The sequence below is a fragment of the Chiroxiphia lanceolata genome, chromosome 7 (genome assembly GCF_009829145.1).
Source record: "Chiroxiphia lanceolata isolate bChiLan1 chromosome 7, bChiLan1.pri, whole genome shotgun sequence".
NCBI classification, from domain to species: domain Eukaryota; kingdom Metazoa; phylum Chordata; class Aves; order Passeriformes; family Pipridae; genus Chiroxiphia; species Chiroxiphia lanceolata.
The window spans coordinates 29,721,562-29,746,689 of NC_045643.1; the positions used below are offsets into that span (position 1 = coordinate 29,721,562).

The 25,128-nt window shown below is 41.6% G+C and overlaps 1 protein-coding gene across 2 annotated transcripts in view; it reads left to right on the top strand.

Moving 5' to 3' along the window:
• Positions 1 to 25,128, top strand: part of KALRN (kalirin RhoGEF kinase) — a 506,307-nt gene that overhangs the window by 381,991 nt on the left and 99,188 nt on the right. For both annotated transcript variants that reach the window (XM_032693924.1, XM_032693926.1), the window contains exon 35: positions 23,885 to 23,914. In XM_032693924.1, coding sequence (XP_032549815.1) covers positions 23,885 to 23,914 — 30 coding nt within the window. The remainder of the gene's footprint in view (positions 1 to 23,884; positions 23,915 to 25,128) is intronic.

Here is a 25,128-nt window from a genome sequence, read left to right on the forward strand (position 1 = left end):
CATGCATGCCTTGCTACTGGCAGCCTACAGATGAGAGACATCCAAAGGTCCTCTCAAGCCTCTGTTTCCAGAATCAAGTGCTGCTGCTATCCAGACAAGCTTTATTTTTCTGTTTGGATCTTGCCCTAATTTAAAACTAATTTAAAACAACCAAAATCAAACTCACTCTCCTCAAATATGTGTGGGCGAGAAACAGAGGGGTGTGAAACATATGGCACAACTCCACAGGCCCTTTTCTCCCTGGGTTCACTTTTCCTGATACTACAGCATCACTTCCTGACCGTACTTGCAAATAAACAGTTATTGAAAGAAGGTGGCTGGACCACACATGCGTATTTTCCACTGTCGTGGAGAAAAGCTTTGTGTCGACTGGTGGTTATTTATTTTCGCAAGAGTCAGTTGGGTTTGTTGTTGTGCCTTTAGGGCACCATCTCTCGAGGTGCTGAGCCTTCTCGGCTTGCGGGAAGAATTAAGGGTGGGAGCCAGCTGTGCCCCACAGATCCTGGGCCTCAGTTGGCATCATTGCTTCTAAATGTTTTCCAGTGTTGATACTTACTGCATGACCCTAAGGAGTCAATAGGAAAGGACAGCAGGAGTCTACCCAGCAGAAGAAATACTTAGCCAAGCCATGTGATGTTCCTTTAAAACAGTTGTTGTTAAACCATCATTTAGAAGTGTGATATTTATATAGACAAGAAAAAGTAAACTGAAACACAGAAACTTCAGCTTTCTTGCTTGCTGCAGACAATGCAGAGAGCACTGATTTTTGTATGAATTTACCTGATTGTCCTTAGAAAGGTGAAGGGCTGTGTTCTGTACCTGTTGCTACATGTAAAATGGGGAAAGTGCCATTCCGCTGGCTGGTCTTTACCTTCACAGTTTGGCATCGTGCGTCATGGATAATCCTCCACTGTGCACGCTTCCAGTGTGTGCTGGGGCACTTGAAAGGCTGATGGCACCCTGTCTCTGCTTCCCTCCTACCTTCCCAGCAGCAGACGCAGCCTCCCCCAGATTTGTACTGGCTTAAACAGCTGCTGACTGCAGGGTACAGATTAGGGGCTGAGGGCTGTTCTGGAATCACCTTCTGGCTTTTGTTGCAATGCTGAGCAGACTATGGCTGCAACACCCCTCCCTCTGCTGCTCAGATATAAGAGGTGTAAACCAGGTTTTCAGGGGTTGTTTTTGTGGGTTGTCTTTTGAAATCTCTGAGGTTTCATGTTCTTGCAAAGGTCCTGGTCTCGGTGCTACAGGCAGTTATTTTGCAGAAACTCTCTCATAGCTCTGTAGTTCTGCTGCCCTCCCCAGCAACTGAACCTTTGGTACCTTTTACCTTTATGAAACCTCTGCCTTTCAGACTTCCTAGGAGAGAAATCTGAGGACTGAGAAAGGACTTTAAAAATCAACCCTTTCTCAGGCTCATCAAGTTGCTCCCTTATGAACTTCTCTTTGTATGATGCCCATGTGTTATTTATGAGCACTTGGCCACTTCTCTCCACCAAAAAAAAAAAAAAAAAAGGAAAAAGATAACATTGTTGAGGCTGAAATGCAATTAATTGCGTGGCACTGGAGAAAGGGGTTGGTGAGAGCTGTTATACAGGGTTAGGCAGCTGTTGGGTCAGAGGTGCAAGGCAGAAAAGATAAGTTATTTGAAAACATGGAAAGCAAACAGGATGATAAATAAGTCGGTTTTCTTTCACCAAGTCAAGGAAAGCACCACACTCTGTACCAGATGAATATCTGGCTTTGAGCATCTCGTAGCTCCACACCAGATCCAGCCTTTCAGGAATCCATTGGCTGCTCAGGGTTTTGTTTCAGTAGTAGCAGGATTTGCCTCCAGCCTTTGAACAAAACACTTTCCCTGTGACGGAGGAGATAAATGAATAAAAATAGTTCAGTAAGAGCTGGGCTAAAGCGGATGTCTTCTAAACAAATATACAACTTATTTTCCATCTGCTCATTCCCAGTCCTTGATTGCTGTGAGAGAGAAAAAGCAGCACATTCAGGAGAACCAGAATGTGCCTCCCCAGGTGCAGATCTGAAAGGTGGCCACTTGCATCCATGAACCTGGTATTTTTGTTGACAGGACTAATATAGAAACTGCTAAAATTGATCCTAATGAATGAAAGTTTTCCTTTGCATTTCTTAATGTATAACTGATTAATTCTCTGAAGAATTCTTCTGGGCATCCCATCCCTATGTAAAGACTATGGCTAAGTGGCTTAATAGGATAAGTGCTTTATAATGACAGCTCTGTCATGTTTTGGTTGCCTCTTTTCATTTCAGTAACAAGCATAAGGGAAGCTAATGTCCCAGTAAACAGGGATTTGTAATCACCATTAATGGAGATAATTCCCCTCATGGGGGACAATAAAAAATATCATTGCAAGAGCTAGAACACTTTTCTAGCTTTGCATTTTCATCACAACAGATTGTGTCTCTCTTGCTAAATTTCTTTGTGCTGTAGAGGAGAAAATAAATCTAGCAAAGAGAAGCAAATTTAAATCACTGACATAAACTCTTGATTGGGGACAATAAAGGCGTGACTCTGAGTGTCCCAAGACAGCATATATATGATTGAGGAAAATGAAATAAAATCATGGCAGCAATTAGCAGTTTAGTAGGTTTTAAATGAGCCCTGAATGATGGCAGAATTAAGAAGAGCTTTGCCTTTTTCACATTATCATCACTAACAGGAGAGGTCTTGCTGTTTGTTCTATTTTGATGGTAAATCCTGTTTTAACAAATATGCTGACAAGCTGGAAAAGAGCAACCAACTTCAATTGCATGGGATGTCTATCTTATATTCAGTAGTCATAGATCCCAGGCTACTGCAAAGCAGTCAGTGTCATTTTGTGGCTGAGAAAACAAGTCACAGAGCACCGATGTGATTTGCCAGAGCTCACACTGCTGCCCAGCACAAGGAGAAGTTCTGTCTCAGTCTCACTCCGTGCTGAATCCATTGGGCACTCTTTCGTAAGGGAGATTTGTAAGGGGAGGTTGTCAGATTTGTATTGCTATGCCACAGGAGCTGAGAAAGAATCACTTGCCTACTGTTTTCCAGTTACTTTATGTTCTTAAGAAAGCACTGGGCAAAGGTTGTTTTGATGCTTTGCAGATCTGACCAGAAAAAGTGTAGCAAGAACCTTATTTTGTTCCTGGAACTTTTTTGGGAAAGCACCTTTCTGGGGCTGAATACCAGGTTAAAAATTAAACGTGCTGTAAGTATGAGAACGTACAAAGGAAGAAGCCTTTAAAAATCCATGTTAATGTTATTTTTCTTTTCTTTTCAAAATGCAGAAGCAGCTTGTGGTGCTCAGAAGCTCTTGAAATCTGGGCTTCATGTCTTTAAAACATGCAGTGGAGATTAATACATTGGTTTGGTTTCTAATGAAGTGAATCTTGGAACTGGATTTCAATATTTGCTGCAAACGTTTTTATTTAAATGCTTTCTTATTTATGGCACCATTATCTAACTATTAACTCGTGTGACAAGATGGATTTTAGGATTAAATAAATTGTGAGCATTCCTTTTAAATTGCTGGAGCCAAAGGGGTTAGGAGTGTTAGATTATCCAGCAGCAGCCATTCTTCCTGCATAGCCTCATGGCACGCTACAGGAGTTGTGGTGGCTGAGCAGGAGGGAAGAAGTCACTGGAAGCAGCTTGAATTGCACATCCTCTACTCACCACATAGGGTAGGTGACCAAACTGTTTCATGAGCAGCAGGCAGAGAGAGGGAATGGTAGCTTTGATTCAGCACAGTATAAGCTCCATACTGGGCATATAGTTATTGTCCTTTGAAATCAGTCAGATTTAAATGTTTTGTGCTTTTTTTTGCCAAGTTGTGGTTGGTATGCTGAGCTGCTTTTTTGCTTTGCTCAATTAGCATTATGAGCAATGTGCTAATGCAAGTGATTATTCCAGGAGCTGTTTGAGGGGCAGCATGTTTCCATTGTGTGACTGGCCCCAGTGATCTTTTAGGTGCAGAAAAATAGATGGTTTCTCTTTTCTTCAACTGCAATATAGCAAATAAAGAACTCACTCATGTAAAAGTGTTGTTTTAGACTGCACATATGAGCTGTCTGCATTCAGCTGCCTATCACACGTGTGTTCCCACCTCCACTTTTGGAAACCAGTTATGATTCCAGGCCAAACCCTGTTCCTTTTAAGTATGTGAGGACTGCCTTTAGCAGGACCTGAATCTGTATTCCTTCTCAAGCAGGTTATTGCCTTGAACCTTTATACTTGAAACTAGAGAACATTATGAGCCTGAGAATGGCTTTGAGCCAACACTAATCTTTTAGTCAAGCAAGAAAGAGTCGTGTTTTTACATCTAAACATTAAACATTTCCTTCCTGCTGTCACACCTGTTTCCACTAACAAGTGTGGATTGCATAAAGAGTTGCTACCATTTACAGTCAGCTGTTCCTTGGAAAAAGTCATCTTCTATACACACCTTTCCAGTTTCCTCTAAAGCATGTCCTTGGGTGATTAAGTCTTATGCAAACAAACCCTTGACTGGGTGATCATTTCCTCACCTGTTTCTCATATTCATATGTTATTGTCCTGTCTGCTACATAGTGTGCAGTGGTTTACTCCGTCTTCAGATTTTTGAAGAAAAAAATTAAATTTATCATCCTTCATTTCTCCATACATCTAGATACAACCTCTTTGTTGCCAGGAACTTTGTTCACTGAGGCTGATTAGTCAAGGAAGTGTTTTTGTCCCACCATCTAGTGTTAATTTCCATCAGTGATTTGACTGGATGAAATGACTGGTGCAATTACTCAGGTCAGTATGTCTCAGTGTAATCAGACAAAGATATAGAGTTTATCTTATTACATTCACTTCACAGAAATCAGTGTCAACTTGAATGTCACTGTTGAGTAAGGCTTTTATGTTCATGGAGTGGAAAATGAACAGGAAAAGGGAGGACAAAAAAGAATGAGTTTCTCAGTTCCACAGAAATGACATCATGAGATGTGAATTTTAGTAAGAAAGAACTAGCAGAAGGAGCAGAAGGACTCGTGTGAACCTGCCTCTATGTCAGTGGATAAATTGGGCATGCTTCAGCAAAATGGATAAATGGGAACAAGTGATACTGTGACTTTCTTGTCTGTTCTGTAGGCTTGAACAGCAGTGTGACTGTTTTGTCTGATCTTACCTGTAAAATGGGGAGCACAGGGTGCTCGTGACAACTCTTTGGTCTGATCACTGTGGCTTTTATTTTGCAAAGATGAGAAACAACGTCAGGCAGTGTGACTGGATAGCAAGAGGTGGGAATGAGGCATCGTGCCTGAAGTGCAAAAGGTAGGGAGCAGGAGAATGGGAATAGCAATAAAGCTTAGAGGCTGAGATGTGGAAAATAACAGGGAGTGAGGCATGTGGAACAGCCCCAAGCAGTGGCTGGGCGTCTCTCACTTCGGACTTGATCCCATCAGGTCCACAGCCCTCTGGAACTGTTTGTGTCCAGGTGGCCAAATGGGTCTTGCACATGGGTTAGAGCAGCCCATGGCAAGGGCCCCAGTGCAACTTGATTGTCCCACTGCAGCTGAGCAGGAATCTGACACTCACCGAATATACCAGGGAGCCTGTTGGCTGACATTCCTTCTCTAGGAATGAGACAGTATCACTTAAAGATGCTCTTGGTGCTGCTGTGCTAATATCTTTCACAGAAGAGTAGGAGAAATGATTGGAAATACCATCTTTCGGAGAAGACTCCTTGCAAGCAAATTACAGACCATGAGTAATGAATACATTTGACAGCAGAATTTCTGATTTTACAACACATTCATAACACCTTGGAGCACTTAGTACCTTGTTAACCCAATTAGCATACGCTAAAACTGCCAAGGAAATCTGAACAGTTATTAATCACATGCCAAACTGTCCAAGATCGTGCTTTGTTATTACTGCAGAGGCAGCTAAGAGTAGACTGGGAGAGAAGCATCTTTAAACGTCTACGTGCACAGGCAGTTGGTTACAGTAAAGCCAAATAATACTGAATCAGAAATTAATATAATAAAACAAGCCATCCTACCATAGACTGTCTTGCCTCATCGGCACTGGAAGAACTATAGTAGTGTATAAGCGGAAGTTGCTTATCCTGAAGCCATAAAAAGAGCCTTAAATGGTTTGTGCTGAGCAATCACTGATAGTACTGTTCCAGCCCGTGGGCTGTGCAGGTTGTTTCTAGCATGTCACAGAAAATGGAAGCGTTAGTGAAAGACAACTGCAGCCTGCAGGCAATCAGACATGGACCTATGCTTGTAGTGAGCAACTCCAGATTGTACCCTCCACGAGTCATTTCCAGCCTCTGGTGTTCACAGCTAACATTTAAGTACAGTTCAGCTCACAGGCACAGGTGATCCTTGACCTCTGTTGCAAGACAGCTTTTACAGGTGTTAATGCAATGGGACTGTTTGGTCCTGCCCAGGAGGAATGGGACAGGAGATCTGTGTCACAACTGGGCTGCATTAGCATGTCCATTAGGGAGTTGCTTTTCCTTATCTGTTCAAGTTCCCAATAGCAAAGTCTCTTACGATAGAAAAATCGTTTAACCTATAGAAGTCAAAACTGATATGGTTTCTAATGACATAGTAATGGGTATCTGTGTTCCTGCATGAGATATAAGTAATAGAAGAGATCCTGAGAAACTTCAGAAATTGAATTTAACCTAAAAATGAAAACAGCAAGAGGATTCATAAGTATCAGATCATTTCACTTTAACTGAGTTGATGCAGTTCTCAAAGTCTGCTATGTCTCTTTTGTAGTTAATACCACTGAATTGCAATGACATGCAATGCTATACCAGGAATAGCAATGAAATGACAAATAAAGAGCATGAGTTAACGATGGATTAAACCTTGCGCTTGTAAGTAATGCCAGTTAGCACCTGATTATAGAAAATAAAATTAAGCTAGCTTGGTATTTTTTATGAAGTTATAATTCAGCTAATAGAGGAAATAGTGATAGACTTTTGTGGCCATTTGATTTGGGCCATGTGACAGACCAGAACAATAGAAAATAAACATGGCATGTGCTAAACGATGGAAACCTGGCTACTTGACAGATATAGATATAATAGCATTATTATAGGGCAGACAACTTTGTAGAGAAATACTGAAGAGACTTATCCTTACCTTTGTGGCAGGAGAAAGTTTTAAACTTTATTTTCTAAGGAAACAGTGTTTTCTTTCATGTTTTGCACATCTGTTTGTGCTCTGCGCTCTAACAAGTTTGGTACTCATTGGACAAATTCCAAGCAAATCAGCAAAAGCTTCTGATCTCAAAAATAACTTCTGTGTAGATCAGTGTAAGGATAGGGACAGCAACCCAGAAGTAGCTCTAATTAGGAGAAATGCAGTAGTATGAAGACATGTCTTTGTGGACACACACGTTACTAAAGACTGCACATGGCTGAGAGGCCTCATAGATGCTTGACTCTCAGGAGAAGCTTCCACTGTATCTGGAGGGTGACCACACAGCCCAGACCCGTGGGAAGCTGGCCTGCACTGGGCCTGCTCCGTGGGGACTGCTAGTTATGCATGAGAAGCCAAAAAAATTAGAAGTATGCCACTAATGCCTGCAGCTGGGTGAGCAGTCAGGAGCAAAAAGAACAGGCTGCTGATCCAAACAGATCAGTAAGCTTGGTGTAGGTAAACAGGACCAGCCCTAACACACACAGATCTCATTGTCATGGAGGGAAGAATATCAGCCACACTTTTAGGGGTTAGTAGTGGTATTGAGGAGACTGGTGACTTCACCAACACAGAGGTGGCTTTTGTCTTGCCAGAAATAAGCTAATCTAAACAGCATGTTTCTTGCAAAAACATAACCATTAGTTCAAATGCAAGTTTGTACATGGTCTCATGACAAAGTGACTGGCGCTATCCCTATTTCCAAGATGCAAAAGAGGTATAGGAGAGTGGAGTCATTCAAGTTAAACACTGGCCAAAAAAGAGAGTTGGAGTTAGAACCAAGATATCCCAGGCAGTGGCCTTCTGCTAGGTCATTTTACCTTCCATGACTGTATGTTTCCATCTTTAAGTGGCAAACCAGTCCATACGAATGTAGAAATGGCACCTTTCTTATATGAACGTTCGTAACAGCTTGGGGCAGTCAGCACTCTTGAGACATAATTATAGTCTGTCCCACTGCTAAGTCTTTCAGATTTTAATTATTTTGCAAACACATCTGTAACAGCATATACAAGAGCAACAGGGTAACAATAACAATAAAGATGTGTTGTGTTTTTTTGGTACAAACTCTTTGGTTTGAAGTTTACGATTTATGTGTTCTGGAACTGGATTATTGCCTTATAAAACAATGCAGCAGCCTTTTCTCATTTAGTTAGACATCTATTTTTGTTAGGGTGTTCTATAGAATGCCTGCAATAATATTATAAAGGTGCACAAAGTTCATTATTTCACAACAAGCAACTAGCCAAGACCATTATTATTTTTACAACAGCCAGGCTTTCTATTGAAATGTAGTTTGGATTATAACCTTTTTTTCCTCTTCCCTCTTTCTCTTTTCTCTACCAAAAGCTGAGATGTGCAATTGTTCCTTTTCAGATTGCTTTTCCACTCCCTTACAAAACATGTCGTTTTCTGTGAAATGGTTGGATTATAATGGGAACAGATCAGTGATAATGCATTACTGGAATATGGCCATTCCCAAGGGAGCTTATAATAATATCCAGCCTTCCTAAGCTTTAAAATCTGCAGTTTGGACAGCCTATAGCTCTAATATGGAATCTAGTTCTGAAATTTCCCTGCACTTAAAATTCTTTGATGCTCAGTTATTGTTTGGGTTCTGCCCTCCCTGTCACATTGCCATGGCAACTGCCTTGCGTAAAATCCTCTGCTCAGACAATACAGCCACTGCTTTACAGAGGGGCTACAGGCTCAGAAAAGTTGAAATTGTTGTTCAAAGAGATTACTCAAGATTAATGACTCTGCTTTGAGCACTGCACAGCAAATTTCTGAAAATTGTAATAATTAAATAAAAAATACATACAGATGGTTTGTTCTCCTGGTCAGGAGTGTTGACACCTGCTGGGAGTGGTGGAGTTACGGTAAATCTGTAGTAAAAACACCTGTGTGTATTATTCCAGCATTTAGTTTCGTTGTGCTAAACAGCTCCGGTGTGTAATTAGCTGTGGTGGTTTTCCTTCGCCTGTTCTCTGGTTGCAAATGGAACATATTGGCCAGGGTTTGCCACTGGGACTGGTGTGAGTTGGCTTGTCCTGGTGCTGTGCTCACTCAGCCTAATGGCTCCACTGATGAGACCAATGCTCTGTTTCCTGCCCCCAGCCTGTTGTAATTCTGTGGACACCTTACTGGTTGTAAGGAGGATGAAAACAGAGCTGCAAATTGCTTGTGCTGAATCATAAACCAGAATGTGTTTTATGAGCCCATTAAGTACATGCCCCTAATGTTAAGCATATGCTGTACTCTGCTCCATAGGAATAGAGTTAGCACTGGCTTGAGGTTAAGTGTGTTTTAAAGTCCTGCACTGCCTTGAATGTCTTAAGAGTTGTGAACCTCACTGGGACAATGAATTAAATACATTGATTAGATTTGCAAAAGTGTTAGGTGTTTTCATATTCAGTAATAACATCTTTACTATTACATGCCACATTAGTTGTAAGCAGCTGTCATGCAGCAGGCTTTAAAGTAATCTTAACAGGAGTCAAAGAAGGCATTTTGTCTTCCTCAAAGACAATAGCACACCATTGGTTTGGGCTTTGCTTCCCTCTGAAGGTGAGCAGTACTCCTCAGGCTAGCCTCCAAAATCACATCTGTTGGAGAGCAGTATATTACAACCTTATGTTACTAAAACATGTGTACTAGGAAAAGCCTAGCTTAGGAAAAAATCATGGGTATTCTAAGGGGATAAAAATATTAACTCAAACCAGATGCACAAAGGCTAGGGACATCTTTGTTCACTACACAAGGTCTTGCAAAATCTGTTTCAGAACTTATGTCTGCCACATAAAGATCTGAGTTTGTGTACATCAAGAAACCTGCAAATATGGGAATTAATGAAAAATCAGAACATGTTCACAATGTCAAGCAAAGAAGAAATACATGCAGTCTGAAAGGGAACAATAATTCATTTTGAGATCTAAACCTGTTTTCAAATTAGCTGTTTGTATGCTAACTTCCTCAATTCAGAAGCTTAGCCATCTGTTTCAGTTAATTAGTTAGCCTTTGGCTGAAGTTTAATCATTGTAGGAACAAGAGGTAGGGGAATCAGCAGTCCTAGAGGATTCACAGAGACCACGCCCATGAGGTTGAATTTAGCATCAGACCCAGTGCTTAAAAAAAAAGGGCAACTTTGCATTGCTGCACAGGGTAGAATCCCTGCCGGGCCCAGCATTGCAAGTAAGACTGGTTGGGTGGCACAGCTGCACTGAAACATATTTTATTGCTCCTGGAAGATTCTTTGGTTTTGTTTCCATATCCAGGATATGATCCTCTTTGACGACTTCTGGCTTCTCCCTCTCTGTAGTGAGAATAGCAAGGTTGATAATAAATAAATTTGTACCTTCAAATTTGCTAAGCTGATGTTCATGGCTGAAATAGTCTGTCCTCCTGCTTGTGGTGAGCTGTAGGTCTGGGGTTAATTGTAGCAAATGTAAGAAGCATTCAGGCACCTGGGCCAGCCTTTTTCATTGGGGTTATTTCATGTCAATTGCTGCAAATTAGACACATATAAAATTTATAATGTGTGGGAGCCTGTGCACAGAAATTTAGCTTCCTCAGTATTTACAGAACATAAAACAGTCCTCCTTGTTTAAGGCTAGGATGAACATTTCTGTCACACTAGGAAAGGCAACCTTATTTCATTCTGCAGCTGCTATTTAAATTCTACAAGATCCTTTTAATCTTAGGCAAAGTTCAGAACAAGATATTTCAAACATCTGCTAACTATTATGGGCCATGCCTGTTAGTAGAGCTAATAAATTATAGCCAAGAAGAGCATCAAATGTCTTAATAGTGTTTGTGTTCATTGCTTCAAAGTTTGTCCTCTTTCTGTGTTATCTGTTCTCTTTTTGAGCATGGTAGCCTGCAAAGGAGGTTGTGCTGTGGGTGAGGTGGGTGGGATCACTGTGGAACAAGGGTGACACTCTCTAGTTTAAGTTAGGGGAAAAACAACAAACAACTTGGGTTCTCTATTCCAGAACAGAGGGAAATCTAAATAAATCACAAAAACGCACCCTCTGTGCTACGTGCCAAAAACAAGACGGGTGGGTCTAGCGGAATATGGGAGAGAGGGCATTTTAGTTTCCTCCAAAGGGGAGATAACAGATCAGCTTTCTCATTTGTCATGGAAACCTTTTGTCAGCCCAGTAACAATGACGTCAAGGTGGCAGTGGCACAGAGACAGGGTTGGTTAATGTAGCACACACCTGTTGAACTGCCAGAGGGGAAGGTATGTTGGCTTTTACATTTTCCATCCCTGATTCTAAACAGCTTTGGTGAATGAAGGTTTAGGAAGTGTTATTCAAGTCCCAGTGCAGTTTTCCTGAGCTGTGGCAGGTTCATACTCTGAGCAGGTGGTGCTGGAGCTTTCACTGATGGAGAAATCCAGCTAAAGAGGCGTTTGCTCAAGCAATGCAATTGTACAAATCATCCTCTTTTTGGTATCCATTTGGAGGGTGGGGAGAGCAGACTTGTACCTCAAAACAACAGCACCAAATTCCTTAAGAGTGTTTGTTTTGCTTGAGAGTAAAGGCTTTGCTAGTGGTTGCCAAAGGAGTTTTTGGAAACACTTCTATAAAAAGAGAAAACCAAACCTATATTTACTATGCCAGATCTGTAGCTGTAGATGTATAGCAGAGGACTGTAGCCCATTTTTGAAATGACAGTTTTCCTGCCTATTTGTCAGGCAGGTGCTATGCCTTTGTGTTTAGTGTTGTTGAATGGCTACTTTTTCTTTTCGTGAAGTGAGATTAGATCACTTTTTCACTTCCTTCAGTGTTGCTTTTGTGGCTACCTTCCCATTTTCAGTAATTAAAAAATGTTTTAACAATTCCTTTTAAAATAAGCTTACTTCTTTTCACAAGAAAAGTGTGTAAGCAGGGAAAGCAGTTCATTTTTTCTGGCATGTTCACGTTTACCGAAAATCACAGAGGATATGTTTGCAGAAGACTTTGAATCAGTTTAGTATTGCACTGTGTCAATAGTCGATGCAGGTTCAGTTACCATGGCTAAAACATGAATTTACATTGGTTGTATTTATTCCCTATGGTAACACAGATAATTCTCATAAATTAAAGTATACCCTTGTTATTGCTAAACAATATACATAATACAGAATGTTTCCTATCATACAGTTTGGAAGAAGAAAAGTAGAGCCTACTTTATGGATGATAATTCAAATTATTTTGGGTTGCAGTGTGGAATTAAGGCTGAGAAAAAAGAATGACATAAAATGACAGTGGTCAGAAAAGGAAAATGGAGTCAGCCAAAGTAAATGATATTTACTGTACAAATAGAATTCACCTGTATGTAGGGATGCCAGTGAGCGGTAGAAATTTTTGCAAGAGAACCATCTGGGATTGTAATTGTCCAAATAGCCAATGCTGATAACCCATGGCATCCTAATAGAGACATATGATGTCAAATGCCTGCCAAGTTTCAAGGAGGTAGAAGAAAATAACTGGGTGATAAACATTGTTTTCTGTAGAAGATGAAATTGTTTTTCACATGAAAGAAATAAGGTTTAGCTACATTAGTACTATTGCCATTGTGGTCTGTGTAAATACTTTGGAAATATCTATGAAGAACTATAATTCTCCTTGGCTTCAGTTTGGAAAATGTTGCACATTCATCTACATTTTTTTTACCCTTATTACTGGTGATTTCAGCCTGACAGAGATATTTCGTGTGATTTGAAGTCTCTGTAGTATTGTTCAATTTTATTGGGGACTCCAGCTGGAAGGCTAGGAAAAGGCATTATAGACATTCTTGAAATAAGACTCTTCATAAGTCTTTACTATCACTGATAGGGAAACTGAGACATGGCAGAATCTATTGTCTAGTTTTGGAGGTGCTCTTCTTGCTTTCATCATTAATATCCATGAGATATGACTGTGGTCTCCATAATGAAGTTTCCATGTGCTTGGCATAACACAAAGAAAATAAGTGGAGACATGGAGTCTAGGGAATGGAACCAAGATTTTTATTTCCCAATGACCCACATCCCTCTCCCCAGACATAACAGAGCATCCCACCCTGTAAGATGCTGCAGAATCATGTGATGAAATGGTCTCACCACATGCTTAAATCCCTCTTCCTTTTTTGGGACTGCTGCTTGTTTTGCCTGATTGCAAGTACTCACATCAGTCCTGACTCACAAAATAGCACCCTTTGCAATTTAAGTCCTACTGATTTTTACTAAGCTTGTGCATAAATGTGGCCGCTCTTCTGTGCCTCTTTGTGCCTCTTGCATCAAACTCTGCAAGTTCAGAAGGGAGCATAAGAGAGACATTTGTCAGTGTACAGAAATGTCTATTTACCCCTTTACGTTTCTTTCTGGCTTTCTGTGCCAAACTTTCTCTTAAAATTCTGTAATGTGGGGACTAGGGAGGGGGGGGAGGAAGGAGCTTGCTGCTGCAGCTAGACAGTGCTACAGCAGTGACCAAAAACCTCTGTCTGTCTGCCAGGAGCAAACCTGCCTCTGAATACTGTTTTCCCTGAGTTTCTCTGTTTTCTGCAGGGACTTTTCAGACTTACTTTTCAGACTCTCTTTGCTTTTTTCCCATGTCTCAATGGTGCCTATTACTGACAAAAATACCTTTGATATAGGAGAAGCAAATTCATTCATCTGCACTTTTGATCCATCCAGACATTAGTTATGGTACAATACGGAGCAGTGTGATAAAGAGTCCCTTTTTTTGCTGAAAGGACAGAAAGGGGACCCAGAAAGAAGAGAAGGAAGCAGTGCAGGCTGTGATAAGTTGGGTACATGCTCTTAATAGGGTTACTACTTGCTAAGGCCTTGCATGTGAACCCTGAGAAGGAAAAATGATTTGTATTGTGTTTTTATCATTTTCTTGCAGAAATTTATCATTGAAAGAGCTACTGCCTTATAACCATAGTGTTAGGCATGGTGATGCAACATTAAATTCCTATTTCATGCAGTAAAGGCTAATTCATTCTCTTTTACTTCAAGCATGTTTTCCCTCCACTTAGGACTCATTCTGGCAACCAGAGCATTTCAGTAGATTCTTTTTTAGATTGGGTGGGGATTAATGAGATTTGAATGCACAGCTCTGCTACTGTATTGCCTGGGATAGAGGAAATTGGTTACTTATTATTTATCATTCTTGTTTTATGAAAGGAAACAGATGCTTATGCCAAAAATCTTACAGCATAGACGAGGTAATAGTGAATTCGTAAAACAGAATTTGTTGGAGGACAAATAATTCTGTGACTGAAAAAGGAAATATTCAGCCAAGAAAGTGTCCTGTTGGATGTTCAGGTTAAGTAGGTGGGATAATACAAGGTTAATAGCTACAAGCACAAGTATGGCAGGCAGGCTGTGGATGTAAGAGTAATAGGAAGTGAAGCTGAAGCAAGTGCAGCAAAGATTAATAATTTTTTTCCTTCATTTTAGGATTCTTCAGTACATAGTTTCAGAACCTGATCTCACATTCAAGTTTTGTATGGGAATTACTTGGTTTTATTGTAAGTGCTGATCAGCACTGAAGGCTGTGTATCAACCAGGCCAGTCACTGCTGCTGGTATTCACCATCTTCTTTTGCCTACCCCCAGGCTCCCATGTTGCCATCTGTCCTCCATCTCTCCAGCCCCAGCTCTACCATAGCCCTATTCTTTTCCAGTGCTTCTATCCCTCCATGCATGGGCTCCTGTTGCCCCTCTTGCCTGCCCCTAGGATGCCATGAAATCCCTTGCTATTCCAGCTGAAACAAAGCAACTCAGATCCACTGTCAAACTCTATGGATTCACTGTAATAGAATTTTTTACTCAGTTTATCTTTATTTCCCAGTTACTAGCAAAAAATCAAATGTGGTTCCCTTGAGCACACATCTTTAGATCTGCTAATTAAGGATAAGATGGAGATTTAGCCGAGGGTTTTCAAAAGAGAGACAGAGCAAGTTAGTGTTCGGTTTACACTGAACATCACTGACTTCAGGCTCTGGTCCTCCTCTGTGATTCTGAAATCCCCAGCAGTAACTCTGATTGAGCTGCCCTGGACGTGTCCTCCACACAGCTTTAGAGACACGCTGGATACGGTAATGTCAAACACTAAGTGTACTTGGATCTCAGGCTAAAAATGTTACACTCCTCTACCAGAACCTTTTGTTTATCCTGGACACTGTTGTATTACATGTTGTCAAATACCCTGAGGATGTTTTAAGCTCAGGTCATGTCACCTTCCTCTGCATCTGTGGAGTGCGAAAGAGAAATATGGTTTTAGGGAACAAAAGAACACGTGTATGAGTGTTGTGGATAAACACAGACATCTGTCTGTGAAAATTGAGGCCTCCATATTGATTGAACTGAGTCTAGCAAGAACAGAAATGAACATATTTATCCGGGAACAATTCACATGTAACAGTGATTGCACAAGCCAGAGCATTTTATTGGAAGTGTCTTCAGGGAAAGAAATTAAGCAGGAGCTGGGAATGTGCTTATCAATAGACCTTATTATTCTGCTCATCCTTTGATAAATGAACATAGCAAGTTCTTTCAGGCTCCTCTCAATCTTCTACTTGTTTGTGCTGGACTTCATTGATCCATATTTAGCCCTCCTGATAATGTGACATGACAGCAAATGTAAATGGCAAAGTCAATGAGCATTTCCTTTTAGTTGAAACAAAGCAAGTCAGATCAACTATCAAACTCCTTGGATTTATATTCTTGTTTGAAATAGAATTTATTACCTTGTTAGAAACTAAAACAAAACACACCAAAAAAAAAAAGCGTGCGACCATTTTTTATTATTGTAGTTAAAGAAGAAAATTTTATGGGAGGAGTGTCCTTTGGGCATGCTTCAGTCAACTCTATCAAACAGAGTGGCCAAGAATGATAAAATTCAAAACCTGCAGCTGCTGGTTCCTTTGGGAGTCACATTACAGTAGTACAAGCAACAGTCTTTCATTTCAGAAGGGAAGCATATGATGGAGCCAAAGGCCTTTCAACACTATTTTAGGTAAGCTGATCTGCATAAAGGCCATTGTAATCTCTTGTGCTGCTCAGGTTTTAGGCGATATTTTCTTTCATAATGCTGTTTCTGTGTCCACTGAAAACATCTGCTTAGACGTGCCAGGCTCGATCGTGCACCCTGTTACATCACTTGGCAAATGAGGTCACCTCAAGTAAATAGCAGTATTATGGAGAAGGGAATGAAAGCCTCAGGATTTAACTGTGGGACTCAAACTGCAACTGTCGTGATGGCTGAAGATCATGCAGTAATGCTGGAAAGGCTCAGTGGGTGCAGTGCACAAGGCAAGCAATAGGGAGGACTCAAACTCAAGTAATCATCTCTCCCAAGTTCCTTTTTTCTCAATGCCAAACACTCTCTGAGGGCAAACTCCTGTGCTCAAAGTTGGCTTTGCTTCAAGCAGAGTTCACCCATGCAGCAGCAGTGGCCTGGTTTTATGTGGTGATTAATGGGAACACTGAGGTGAAGCATATCATTAGGATGATACTTTAATATAACAACCAGTAAACTACCAGTATTGGAGAAAACAGATTGGGACAAAAGGAGAAGGATCCATGGGGTTGCCTGGCTGCCTCCAGCTGCTATCAGACTCACTGCAACCACCTCACCCAAACAGCATCCATAGTTTACATTGCACCCCCAGCCTCTTAAAGTGTGATTTAAATTTACCAGTAGCATTATTACTCTCAACTGATGAAAATTCATGGGCTGCATTGGGTGCAATAGAAATAGGCCCCAGATGGCCAGGTTGCACTGAGCCCAGCCACATGCCCAGTGCGGTGCTGGGGCAGGGAAGTGCCCTCAGCCATCACATGTTCTTCCAGCCTGAAGCCTCCCTGGCAGCTCTGCAGTGTGACACTTGCAAGGGGAGAAGGAGCAGGAAAATGTGCCAGCCAGGAGCAGGTCTTCCTTTGGCAGCTTGGAGAGGAACTCACTGTCATCATTCTTCCCAATGCATTTTCTGCATCTCAAATCTGGATTTACCTTTATGTTCTGTTAGACCAACCTACCACCGAAAATCATTCAAAGCAACTTCTCCAAATCCACCTTTGAATTAATTTTGGGCCTCAGGCCCTGATTTACAGTAATGGGACCTAGGGACCAACAATAAAAAAGAAAAATAGCAGCTATTAAATCCGTAAAAAGGAAATGACTTGAAAATGGAGAGGGATGCCAAGCTAGCCTCTCCAGCAATGGCAGAGGGGAGTCAGACTTACAGGACCATATGGCCTAGACATAGTTTAAATAATCTCCTCCAATTAAAAACAAAGCCAGTTTTATGTAAAACATCTGTTCTACAAATTCATCAATTTGAGCAGAAAAAACATCAGGGGATATTTTAAATACTTCATTGTGGTTTTGGTTTCTTTGTTCAGATCCTCACCCATTTTTAGAAGCTAATATCCCTGAAGGAGGAGTGCTGGGGTTTCCTATGATGCTACCAAGCATCAGTGCAGGCTTTTGCTTTTCTGTGTGCTGTGCTCCCTATCCACGGTGCCTTCAGATATCCAGCATTTATTATGGAGTTGTGTGTTCCAGAGCACCTGAGGCAGGCCAGTGAAGATCAGCAGAGGGTCTGCTGGAAGCTGGCCATGACTGTCCACTGGAGAGGGTATTTATCTAATGCAATCAGTCTAATTTGAATCTAAAACAGAGTGGCACTTGGCTACTGAATCCTGATTCTTCCATGCTAGCAGAGGTAAAGAAGAGAATATAAGATTATCACTTTTCTGCCTTCAAGCACTCACTTCTTACATCAGGACCAGGAAAGCATAGCTTTGAAGCAATCTATAACTTCTAGTCTTGGAAATGTCTGCTTTTTGCTTGAACAGGGGAGGGAAGATCAGTCGCAAGTATTGTTTGAAATTTTATCACTTTTCATAATTTCATTAAAAGTGTAACTGTGCAGACAGCAATGTACCTGTCTAAAATAATTATCCAGATTATAAGGGAAATATAATCTGGGGAGCAATGTGTATTGAGCAAAATTGATTCAGTGCACAAACTGAGATTCAGTTTGTTCTAAAGCATCCCTACATGATCTTACTGTGCTTTTTCTCTGAGTTTCATTTGTTTCCTTTCCAAGAGGGCATCATTCTGATGTTTCTCCTCTGGTTACTATGAACCATTGTTCCCAGTTCTTCAGGTAACTATATTCATTTTGCTGTAATTTAAAAGCTGAGGTGGCTAATCAGGGACCTGTAGGTCCTAATTATTCTCTGATGTTGATATCAGGGAAAACGTAGGTTCTCTGATGATAAACAATTAGTGGGGGGTCATACTCAGCTGGGAGCACTGAGGAGCAAACAAGTCTTCTGTAAGATTTTTTCATTCCTCCCTTCTCAAAACTCTGGTCAAGGCAGAATGCCCCAGTTAGATAAGGACAGATGTGTGTATTGCCCACCCTTTGCAAAAGCTCATATTCTTGTCCCTTGTTTTTCTAAAGCTTCTGTTGGACTTAAATTCTCCTTTTCCACCAGCATCAGGTATGTGATGCAGGCAGCTGGGTTTCTATTTTAAACTCATCAGCTGTGAAGAAAGATGTTTTACTGTGCACATTTTGCATCTGCTATTTATACCTGAAGGTGTTTCATGAACTTCCTGGCCAGAATACATGATCAGATTTTGTGTACTTGCTAGGAGTGTCTTGGGAATTGGTGTCTGATGAATCGTCTGTGACTGGAACGTTTGATCCCCCAGATCAAGATTGCTCACACTGTGGCGCACGTAGAAAAGAAAGCAACTAGTTGGTGCTTCCTGATCTCAATCTATTCTTGCATTTTTATTAACCCTGGGTGAGTTTAGAACATCTTGTGCTTGCAAAAGACAGCAGGTAGGGTTTACCTTGGAGGCTTTCAGCCATCTGCCTTGATCACCTTTCTTACCCTCTGCAGCGCCGGCAGGGTTTTGGAGCCAGTCGTGCTGGCAGTGTGTCTGAGGAGCACAGGCAATATCTGCTCCATTTTGTGCCTCTCCAGGGAAGAAAAAGGAATGGAATTTGGGTACCAGCTCTTTGAGCCAAATACCATGAGGAAAATGTCAGTCTTATAGGATCAAACACAGACATGCTCTGGTTCAATTCGTTGAGTGAAACAAAGTGAATCTGGTTGTCTTTATCTTCAAAAGAATTTTTTATAGTTAGAAGTGCTGTTTCATTTGGATCGACTTTAGTCTTACTTTCTGGAAAAAAGGTTCCCGAAATAATTCAGACAGCTCCATTCAAGCTGTTCTGCAGATGTCAGCATATGCCATAGTCCAAAATCCAACACAGTCTATGGTTTTCTAGTGGAGACTCCAGCAAGAGATGCTGGACAGGAAAGGTATGTGCTATTTGAGACTATAACACCAAATTTCCTTTCTGTTAGCATATTTATATGTCCCACGTGCCATCTCTGTCTCTTCTTCCTGCTGTGGAATAACTTGCTGTGTTTATATTTATAATGCTGCACATCCAGATGCCTCTCTTATCTCCTTGCTGAGAAGAGCAAAGATGGTACATTTGAACTACAGGATGTCACCATTATCCTAGCCATGTGTTTGACTAATTGGCTAAATATAAACAGACCTTCCCGTGAAGCTCAAGCAGTGCTCCTCTCTGTTCAGTCAGACAAAACAGAAAGAGTGGGAAGCACCAAATCCATCTTAGTGGAAAATGGGTAGAGGGGCCTGAGGACTAAGAAAGACTCGGAGATGAGCCAGGTGTTCCCCAGTGAATTTCCAATTCTGAACTCAGTCCAGAGCCATTCTACTGACCACAGCAGGTTATTCTTGGTTCAGCTCATAGCTCCTGAAATACAGTCTGTCCCCACAGAAGCACCTCCATACAGATGCAATAAAGCAGTCACCAGAATTGCTGGAGCTCACAGTTCAGCATCCTTTAGAGCTGCAGAAGCTTTAGAGGCTGGAACATAGGTGACTCAGAGTTCACCCTCCAAACAGAGCCTGTTAAAGAGTAAGAAAAGTAAAGGAATTCTCTAGCACTGAAATTCCTCAAAGGCTTTTTCTGAATTTGATCTCTCCCTCTCTAACCTCCCAGTAAAAAGAAAATCTCTATGATATTACAGAAATTTTCACAAGGAGCTCTGCGGGGGATAAGATTTCTCATTCCTGTCCTCCAGCTAGAGTGACAGCTCATGGATTTATTTCAGCACAGACAGAAACAACATATAAGTGGTTTTACTCACTTTTTTTTAAGCTCTTGATAAAAATGCAAATCCCATTCTTGCTCTCACTGCCTCTCTCACCCTCTTGAAATAGGCTGTTTATGGTGACTAAATGCTTCTATCCAAAACTGGCTTTCATCCAAAACCAGATGGGCAGAAAGCCTAAAAGCAACAGAAAACTAGCAATTTATATTAGGCCACAGTGCTGCACCACACAGGATGCTTTGTTTAAACTAGCAGAGCTCTGTGTGCTATTCAATAGATGTAAATAACCAGCTAGTGTGGATTTCTACAACAATGTTGGCATATTTCAAAATACTTAAACAGACTTCAGACATGCACCTCCCAAATACCTGCTCACCCTATTACAGAGCTAATTGTTCCCACTTTACTTTCAACTGGAGTGGATTTAGTACTACTTAAAATCTATTTTAGAGAGAAGGAAGGACAGCCTGTGACCTGATAGGTGTTTTCTGTCTGCAGTATGATGAAAAATATGCCTCTGGTGTTCAGCCTTACTTCCTCTGGCTGCTGCTTTGTGGCTGAAAACTAAACAGGTGCAGCAGTGGCCATGAACACACACTATGATTCAGGAAATATCATCTCATGGTAATCCTGCACTAACCAGTACCTGCTGGTCCCTGGAGCTGAGCTGGCTCCTTCACTTGGAGCACCCTGGATGCCTCTGCAGCAGAGTAGGAGAGGTGCCTGGGATCATTTTGGTTGCTTGCACTTCACCCTCCTGCAGCTGATGGGCACTTGGGTGTTCCCAGGAGCAAAAAAGTTCATGTGAGCGACGGAGCTCGTTCACCAGGGTCAGTGTCTGACGTAAACTGCTCACATTGATGGTCTGAGGTGTGTGAGCAGTGTCCTGCAGCAGAGGGTCAATGGTGTGGTTGGGCCTCTGCCTGCACTGGTGACATAGGGCAGGGCTCCATCCTAGCTCAGGTTTGACCTGTGGTAGAACATCCTCATGAAACACTCACTTGTCGAATGCACAGTGATGCTTTCTAGCCCAGGAACATGTGAAGGCAGAGGATGGGAGATGGTTTGCTGATGGCAGGCACTGTGGAGGCAGGCTGGGGCTGCTGCTGGCTTCTTTCAGGGCATATGGCTCCAGACTGCCTGGGGCCCTCTTGCTTCCTCATTACATTTTGTTACTTGCTTCTTCCATTTCCTTTTCTTCCTGATTTTAAGGCTGTTGCTTGCTGTGCAATTCATTAGATCTGTCCCTGTGTCAGATCTTTCAGTTATGCCTTGTGCTCTGCAAAGGCATGTTGCATTGTTATTTTTATTTTTATGTGTCTCACCAATCTTGTTGTGCCATATACAGATTAGGGTGCTGTCTGGGTTTTAAATATATCCAGTCAGTGGCTTTAATGGTGGTTTTAATCACAGGAATAATAAAAGTGAACGTTACATGTTAAAATATGAAGCCATTTACCTGTGAAGTTCAACCTTAAGGGCATTCTCTATTTTCTTTCTCTTTCCAAAACAAATGCAGTATGTGTGAGAAACCAGCAGCCTATCTGTATTCCTATTTGTGTGCTCCAACATAGAGAGAAGCATGATGCACTTCTCTGAGACTGGAAAATTGCTCCCTAAAAACAAATTAAGTAACTAATGGCTTGAGCGATCACTTCATAGGTGAAAGGATTTCTGTCATCGGGAATCAGATGTATTTGCATTATTCCTCAGTGGTTTACAAATTGTGTATGTATTAGTATATTGTAAGTTTTCTAGAGAGATTACTTTGCTGTGGGCTAATTTGGTAAGTAAATGTTCATTGTGGTGTGGTGGTTTGTAAGACACAGAACAGGCCTGAGAAACACTTGGAAGGCTTTGGGCAAAAGAAGGGAGCTCCTTTTCTGTTCTTTGCAAGTGGCACCTAAAAATGATCTATGGGCCCCTACCTGAGCTAACTGCTTGTACCTACTACCTGCACCTACCTGTAAAACAGAAACTGCTTAATTCCACCTGCCAAAGATGGGCTCTTTCCCAGAAAATGTGTTATTTTAGCACTGGCTCCAAGTGGTGAGTTGGAGCACACCGAAAACCCTGATCCACAGTTTCGTTCAGAGGATGCTGGAGGAGCAGATAATATAAATTCATACCGCTTCCAGGAAGCTGAGGGAGGTTGGCTCCCTCCCTTACACATCAAAGGTATGCTTCTAAAGCTAGGGGGGTGAATGTCTCCCCTGCTGAGGAAGAGCTTGATCACATCAGGTGCCAAGCAGCTCCTACAGGGGATGATTACTTCCAGTTCTCATTATATTAAATTGCTATTTTTAATGAGTCAGAGCAAACAGGCGCACAGGGCTGGATGGTACCTGAGGGTCATGGGGCACACCTGCATCCTCTGGGATAGTGTTTACAGGTGTTGCCCAAATAGAAGCATCTGTTTGTGTCACAGATGTTTAGTTATTTCAGAAGGCCTGTTAGGTTGGCTGCCACTCAGGCCCCAGTGAGGAGGGCAGAATCTCAGGCATGGAGCAGGCAGCTGCTTAGGGCAGCACTTCCCAGGCGGATGCTCCCTAGGAAATGTTTTGTTAGCCCCAAACTTCCCCAAGTGCTGTCTTGACCAGGCCTTTACCCCTGGATTATTTCAGGGCTGTTTCACATTTCCTGCCTAAGCAATAAAAATTACTTATCTTTCAAAATTCAATCTGCACCATCTGCAGAAAATTTTTTAATATTCTATAACATGCTCTGCCTTTATTATTGAAAGCAGTGAGTCTTGGGATCCTCTCTGAACCAGCTCCTTCATCCCAGACACTGCACCTCATCCTTAGATAAGCACATTGAAGACGAGCAAGAGTTAATTCTTTATAGCAAATTCACTTGCTGTGTGATGGCAAACACGGACACCTAGTGGTACTCGGGGACAGGGCATGGAAATGCTCTAAATAGCTCTATGCGTGATAAGTTGATATAGCAGAGTATTTGTTCGCATGTTTTCCCCTAAAAGAAGGAGAGACTTGATTACTTTCAGAGAAGATATGATAGATGGCGTAATTTGGGGGACAGAAAATTTACCTAGCAAGGAACAGTTGGAAGAGTTAAGGGGAAATTCATCACATTTGGTGAGATTTGTCAGTGTATTTAGCAAGAAGTAATCAGGTTTTTTCTTGTGTCTTAAGTATCCCACACCATACAAAATCAGATATCATATTGGATCAAGAAGATGTCATACTCCCCAAATTAGTCCATAGCAAAGGAACCTCAGCAAATGTCATAGCAATATCTTATTCTTGCCATACCTGTGAATGTCTGTACTCCAGTTACGTGGAGATTATGTCAGTGTGACAAGAGGTTGGTTTGCTGATAAACTGCCCAAATAGGTGCTAAAATGATCTCTTGTGTGCTTTCATCAACCCACTGAGCTCTTTCTGTCGGGATTAATGCCAGCAGTTCGTCTGAATGGCCTCAAACAGCTGCCATGGTTTGTTTTGTTTGTTTTTTCTATTTATTTACAAATAATCTTTCAGAGAAATATTTCCTTCTTCTTCCCCAAATCTAGCATTTCGTCTACGGCAGAGACACAGGACAGGTGAGAACCAGTCCTTGTCCACTGACCCCTTTCTGTAACTGTGAATATCACCCCTGTGAGTGGGATTTCTCTCACATCTGCATTGGACACACAGACCCCTATGCCACTGAGTGGGGAGACAGGCTGTTCCCATGGGAGTGTGTATTTGGGGCTGCTTGGGCTAAGATAAGGGATTTTGAGATTGTACCAGCTGAAGAATAAAGTCTGTAGAAATGAATGTGATCTCCTCAAGGGTTCCCCCATTCAAGCTGATAAGCAGACCCCAGTTTTCACTGATTTTGCATCTTACAAGATTTACTCTAATTCCGTTGGATTGACAAGTTGTTCCTTTAAAAATATTGCATGTTATCCTTTGTTTTAGCTTCATATACTAAGAAAATTAGGTTTATGGTATTATTCTGTTTTAAATCAGCTTGTTTACTATTCTCATCTTAATAACTTTTGGATCAGTGAACTAATTTCCATCAAAATTTCTACCAACTGTGACACTGGAATAAGGACCTCAGAGATCTGTGGATACTTCAGGGCAGTAGGCAGCATGTAGGACAAAGAAGGAGGGCCCCTAACAATGGGCAGACAGCAAGAAATCCACATTGCAGAGAGGCATTAAGAAAGATTCCTCATGCCAGAAAAACTTAGATTTGTTCTCACACCTTTTTAGACACAAAAGAATCCAACTCTGAGATCCAAATCTGTAAAAAACCCAAGCTTTGTTAAAAAGAAGCTTGTGCAATCCCTTCTTCTATTTTGCTCTGCTGTATGCACAAGTGCTTATATATCCAGTCTCTGGTTATAGAGAGACTGTGATTACACAGAGACGAGAATTGTTCATCCAGAGTCACAGGGTGTGAGGCTGAAGGAAAGCAGCAGGTTGCCAGTGCTCAGTACGGAAGTAAGATGATACATTTATTCTTAGGTACAAATCCTGGAAGTCAGCATATAATCAATCACTCTGTGTTTATATATTTACACCTCTGGGTTCCATCAGAAAGCATGGGAGGAGCTTTTCTGATCTGTCCCCTCAGGATTTCCTAGTCTCCCAAGAGGTCCCTAGAGCAAGACGGGGGAGATGAGGGTATGTTTCTTGTCTTGCAAGAAAAGAGAAGCTGTTTCCTCACTGCACTGGTGGCATGTGGGAATATGTCTAGGTCAAGCTGTAGAGGGGCAAGCTGGAATTTGTCCTGCCCTGAGGCACAGCGCTGAGGCAGCCTGGG